Source organism: Helianthus annuus, chromosome 17 (genome assembly GCF_002127325.2).
Source record: "Helianthus annuus cultivar XRQ/B chromosome 17, HanXRQr2.0-SUNRISE, whole genome shotgun sequence".
Lineage (NCBI taxonomy): Eukaryota > Viridiplantae > Streptophyta > Magnoliopsida > Asterales > Asteraceae > Helianthus > Helianthus annuus.
The window spans coordinates 184,410,283-184,416,173 of record NC_035449.2 but is presented as its reverse complement, the minus strand read 5'-3'; the positions used below and the strand labels follow the sequence as shown (position 1 = coordinate 184,416,173).

General features: G+C 33.7%; 1 protein-coding gene across 1 annotated transcript; it reads left to right on the top strand.

Annotated features, from left to right (window-relative positions):
• The first annotated feature begins 1,206 nt into the window (after nt 1–1,206).
• LOC110921582 (transcription factor HHO3) lies at nt 1,207–4,540 on the top strand. The gene is made up of 5 exons (XM_022165935.2): nt 1,207–1,540; nt 1,662–1,954; nt 2,810–3,098; nt 3,389–3,465; nt 4,002–4,540. Exons 1-5 carry the CDS (start codon nt 1,384–1,386, stop codon nt 4,323–4,325), a joined length of 1,140 nt encoding a protein of 379 aa, XP_022021627.1. The 5' UTR covers nt 1,207–1,383; the 3' UTR covers nt 4,326–4,540.
• Nucleotides 4,541–5,891: the final 1,351 nt, after the last annotated feature.

Below are 5,891 nucleotides of genomic sequence, written 5' to 3'. Positions count from 1 at the left end.
AAATTTACGCTTTTGCTCCCAGCTAAAAATTTTGATTTTGCCCTCGGTTCAAAATTCAAGCTTATGCCCCATTTCAATTTACACTTTTGCCATTAGTTTTTTTCCATTAAAATTACGATTTTGCCATCAGTGCAAATTTATATTTTTACCCCCCACTTAAAAATAAATTTACGCTTTTGCTCCCAGCTAAAAATTTCTATTTTGCCATCGGTTCAAAATTACGATTTTGCCTCGTATAAATTTATAGTTTTGCCATTAGTTTTTTTTTTTCGCACAACCAAGTTACGATTTTGCCCTCAACTTATATTTACATTTTCTCCATTGTTTTTGTTTGTTTTCCTGGTGAAATTACAATTTTGCCCTCAGTGTAAAATTGCAGTCATGCCGGCAGATTCTTGGCACTCCCCCATTGATCCATTTAATTTACGATTTTATCTCTGAATTAAAATTATGATTTCGGCATCAGTTAAAAATTACGTTTTTCCAATCGTTTTAGTTTTTTTAGCAAAACTATAAAGGTTTTTTATGTTTTAATTGGTTGACTCCATTTAATTTTTTTCGTGTCAAGGAGCTGCCTAACACTCGCTCATTTTTCCTGAAAAATTATAGTTTTGCCCTGAGCCTAAAATTACGGTCTTACCATCGTTTTTGTTTTTTTTTCTACCCAAATTATAATAGTCTTTTTTTAATTGATTGAGAATTATTCGGTTAACGCCCCACAACGCGAGCGGGACATCAACTAGCATATATACATTGTATATAGGACCACAAGCGAAAAGTTTTTTACTTTCAAAGGGTAATTTGGTAAAAGTAAAGATGGTTGATATGATCTTATCCTCAACCATTGATGACGTCACTGCCAACTCATAGACAAGGAATCCCTCAGGAATATTCAAACAAACTTCTCCCAACTTTCTTTCTTTATTACATCTCTTTCTTTCCCTCTTCCACTCTTAATATTCATCCATCCAGAACCCCTTACAACTCTCTATACACAAAATACAAGTAATTAATTCTCATTTGCCAAACATTTGTACAATCTTAATCTGGAAAAACACCCACCCAATTAAAGATTCGTTTCGTACGCGACGACCCGACTTCGTCACCTTCTCTCACACACCTTCTCACTAAAAAGAAAATTCAAAAAACAAAGACTTCTTCTCTCTCTATATATGTATATGTATATATTGAATTATTTATATTTATATGTATATGTTATCTTGTAGACCAAGTTTATTCTCTTTTGTGATTCTTCTTTGGATCCTTTTATTCTCGTTCAAACCGGATCTCTCAATGCAAAACCAAAAAATCTTTCACATTTAATGTCTTGTGATCTTTCAATCCATCCATTGATCAAACTTTAGTAATCCTCAAAGGGATTCCATGGTTCCTAATAATAATAATAATATTAATAATAATAATAATATGTGTGAGAAAATCCAAAGATGTGGAGAGTATATGAAAGCTTTGGAATCAGAAAGAAGAAAGATTCAAGTGTTCCAACGGGAACTTCCTCTTTGTCTTCAGTTGGTTAATCAAGGTGTGTTTTGTGTGTGTGCATATACACGTTCACTGTGTGTCATATGTTTTTATTATTTATTTAAAAAGAAAATTATGTTTTTTTGATTTTTTTTTTTTTTTTTTTGTGTTTTGGGTTGCAGCGATTGAAGGATGCAAACAGCAAATGTGTGGAACGACGGTGGATTATTTGAATGGTGAATCGGAGTGTTCGGAGCGGACGTCAAGTGATGGGCCGGTTTTGGAAGAATTTATTCCGATGAAAAGGAATATATGTGTGGATGAAGAAGAAGATGATGGTCAAGAACAACCACAGTTATATCATACACCTAATAATATTGTTTCTAGTAAATTAGATAAAGCATCATCTTCTTCTTCCAAAAAAGCAGATTGGCTTAGATCTGCTCAACTCTCTATTCAAACCCCAGATCCAGTGGTAATTTATTTTTTATTTTTTCCTTTTTTCTTCTATTATTATTTGACGTGTTGAGATAACTCAGTGGCATCTTTGGAGTGTGATAATACTTTGGGTCCAATAGGTGATCGATTCCCGCAAGGGGTTTTTTCTTATATTTATTGAGTTTCCTCCTAAATTGGTGGATAGGCATTATGTCTAGTGAAGATGGATATGATCCGGTGGTTCTGCTGGTGATATGATCATACTCGGTCCGTCAGTGATCCAAATTTGTCGTTAAAAAAAACAGATAACTCATACACCATCTAAATTTAGACATCCCTCAATTAATTGTGTGATAAACACTTTACTACACACTTTGATACCGGTATACTTTTTATTGAACTGCTAATTTCTTTAATCTCCTATTGTTTGTGGGATTTGAACACAACACCTTCTTCTTTCCAACCTAGGTGTTTTAAAGGCTTTGCCTTTGTAAATGGACCACCACCCCCTTGGTAATTATCCCTCAATTAATTGGCGCTTAGGGGAGTTAGGGCCCCATTTTTTAAAATCACTATCCAAATCTGAATCCGAATTTTTGGATATCCGAAATATCGGATATCAGATAATTCGGATCAGATTTTCGGATAGAGATAGTTTTGAACATTCCTAATTATGTTAAAACCGTACGTCATTTTCGAGTTTAGAATCCGTTTTAGCAGGCTTTAGTGGTAATTATTTAGTTTAGTGTATCTAGATATGATGGAAAAGTGTACCTCTAATTAGGGTTTTAAAACAAATAATTAATAATAAATTGTGAAATTCCAAAATTTGATTTGTATTTTTTTGTTCTTTAATTTTGGTTAAAAGATTGGAACTTCACACAATTTTCAGGAGTCATCACCAAAAAGGGTTCCGGTGGTGGAGGTAAAGAGAAATGGATGTGGTGCTTTTCATCCATTCAAAAAAGAGAAATGCTCCGGCGCAACTCCGGTGACTGGGACCGCTAAATTATCAGCAGATCCCACTGCTGACGCTAGTTCCACGGCGGAGACAGGCAGTGGTGGTGGCGGAAGCAAGGGTGACGACAAAGGTCAATCGAATAGGAAAGCGAGGAGGTGTTGGTCGCCGGAGTTGCATCGGCGCTTCCTTCATGCTCTTCAACAACTCGGCGGCGCTCATGGTTGGTTTTTTTTTTTTTTAACTATTTTTACTACAAACCCGTACCCGTATGAGTTGAATAAATGATATATTAAATAGTTATTAGTTAAGATTTAAAAATTATAAAACGATAATTAATGTAACGAAGGTTCATAAAATTGTGACATTATACTTGTTTATTAAGTATTTTAATATAAATATATTTTTGTTGATTAACTAGTTACTTGTTTATTAGGTATAGATTTAATATTAATTTGTATTTGTTGATTAAATTGAATTATGATTTTGTATTTTTTTTATTTAATTTTACAGTTGCTACACCTAAACAAATTCGGGAATTAATGAAGGTTGATGGACTAACAAATGATGAAGTAAAAAGCCATTTACAGGTTTGTTATTTTAACTTTTTTGGTTGTATTTAGTGTCTATTTGGGTAAGCTTATTTTGGGCTACTTATAACTTATTTGCTTATTTGAAAAGCAAATAAGCAAAAAATCTGTTTGGGTAAAGTAATAAGTGTTTTTAAAATGACTTTTATAAGAAGCAAATAAGTTAGTTTTGAAAACTCATGAGATTGGGACTTTTCAAAATCTGCTTATAACTTTTCATCCACAAATTACCCAAATACCCTCTCTACCAAAAAAGCTAAGCCAAACACTTTTTAAAAGAATGTCCTTTTTGGTAATTTTACATGAATAAGCTAAGCCAAACACTTTTAACAAAACAACTTATTGACTTATTTATTTTTCTCACCCAATAAGCTTATCCAAACATTTTTTTAAAAACTCCTTCTCAAAAAGTCGTAAGTAAATAAGTCTTTTTCACAAAAAAATGCTTTTTGAGTTAAATAAACTTAGCCAAACAGGCCCTTAGTTTAGTAAATATGTTTTAATATAAATTCTAAATTATACTTTTACTTTGACAGAAATATCGTTTGCATACAAGGAGGCCAAGTCCTACAACCCATAACAACAACCAACAAACACCTCAATTTGTGGTGGTCGGAGGATTATGGATGCCACCACCGGAATATGCCACCATGGCAGCTACCTCGACCCCAACCTCGGGTGATACCAACAATTCCAAAGGGGTATATGCCCCGATTGCTTCTCATCCGCCACCAGCAACAGAGGCATCCATATCACTAAACAAAAGCGACTCTGGTGAAAAAGACGGTGGTCGTAGCCACGATGATTCACCGTCAACTTCCTCATCCACTCACACCACCACGGCATCACCGTTGTTTTGAGTTTTGATATTCCTACGAGGGGATATTACTCTAATTTGTGTGTAACATTTTTCGCAACGATGGCTTTTGGTTGTTTATGTAGCCTTGTTCGTTGGTTGAATATTGTAGAGGTATAGGAAAATGTAGAGTTACAATTAATGGTTGCATGACTCGTTCAAAGTTACTATTAATGGGTGTGAATAATGGCAATGTACATGAATTGTGCTCACTCAAAAGCGGTATACCACATCCCCTGGCCTAATTAGTTAGTGTGTATGTTTGCACTTCTGAATTTCTAATAAAATAATAACGTAATAATAAACAAGATTAATCCGAGAAAAGTTTGAATTTGAATTTTAGACAGAGTTTAAACCGAGGTTATTTCAAACATAAGCTTTCTTTAATTACACCATTAAGCTCAAATCTAAGCTTGCTTATCTACAATCACTTAGATCATCATAACTACAACTACATTGAATGATATTGCTTTATATCCATAAAAATTTGCTTTATATCTTCATAAAAAAACAATTACAATAATTTGTCTAGATAATTGTTAAATATTTGTAGTTCTCATGAATAAATAGTAAATTTACAAGTGCCATTTTGGTGCTTTGAAGTTTGAAGTAAATTTTAAATTTAGCAAACACACTTATTGTTTATTCTTTTATAGTTATAACTCACAAATCCTTTGTGTTTTTTATTCCAATCCCAATATTAGTGAAGTCATACTTAAACCGATACCTAATACTATGATTAATAACAAAGTAAAATGATATAGGCACTTCAAAAAGGCTTGGATGCCATCACAAACGTCCTAGCAAAAGACATTTCTTGACTTGAAGGGTAGACTCGCACTTTGGTGACAAAGGGGGCACTTTGTGGCCCCGTTCATGCTATCCTAGAGTGTTAGTTACATAAATAATTTGAAAGAATCGGAAAAAGTATTGGTGAATAATTGATATTTTATGTGTATTGAATAATTGAAAACTAGATCTATTTATGCAGAGAGATTAAAATGATAATGATAAAGTTAACCAACTAATAATAGCGACATTGGGGTGGATATAGGCAATGAATGATTTGGACTAGCCATTGCGTGAGGTTGTCAATTCGATTCCTGAGCCCAACCTGGTTTTCGTCTCACCGTTTGTTACGCCAGAGAGTTCTACTCTTGTGGTGGTACAACGACTGTAAAGTGGCAGTCGGCGGTATGGTTTCCCGGGGAAACGCCCAAAAAAGCCAAACTTTGAAGCCAGTGTGAGCCCGGTTAAGACAACATAGTTTGGCCAAAGTGGGGCAATACATGGCTCTCTAATTTAGAGAGTGTGATAACCTTATACATGAAGTTCACTGCTAAAAAAATAATAGCGACAAAATGTCGATATTTATCCTCATATTATTCCATATATAAGTTTGCAAGTTTTTTGTGCATCATTAGTTGTACTTTGTACTTTGTGCTTTGTGAGTTTTTCAGAAAAAAAAAAAAAAAAAAAACTTGATTTTTTACTTTTAACCCAAAGGTTTTTACCTTTCCCAATTTTAACCCTACATAATTTGTTTTTTTAACTTTAACCCAAAACTTTT

Bases quoted from the DNA above. Each gene is read 5' to 3' on its own strand.
- LOC110921582 (XM_022165935.2), top strand. From the start codon at position 1,384: ATGGTTCCTAATAATAATAATAATATTAATAATAATAATAATATGTGT. The intron at 1,541-1,661 runs GTGTGTTTTGTG...TTTGGGTTGCAG, and splicing joins TCTTCAGTTGGTTAATCAAG to CGATTGAAGGATGCAAACAG. The intron at 1,955-2,809 runs GTAATTTATTTT...CACAATTTTCAG, and splicing joins TTCAAACCCCAGATCCAGTG to GAGTCATCACCAAAAAGGGT.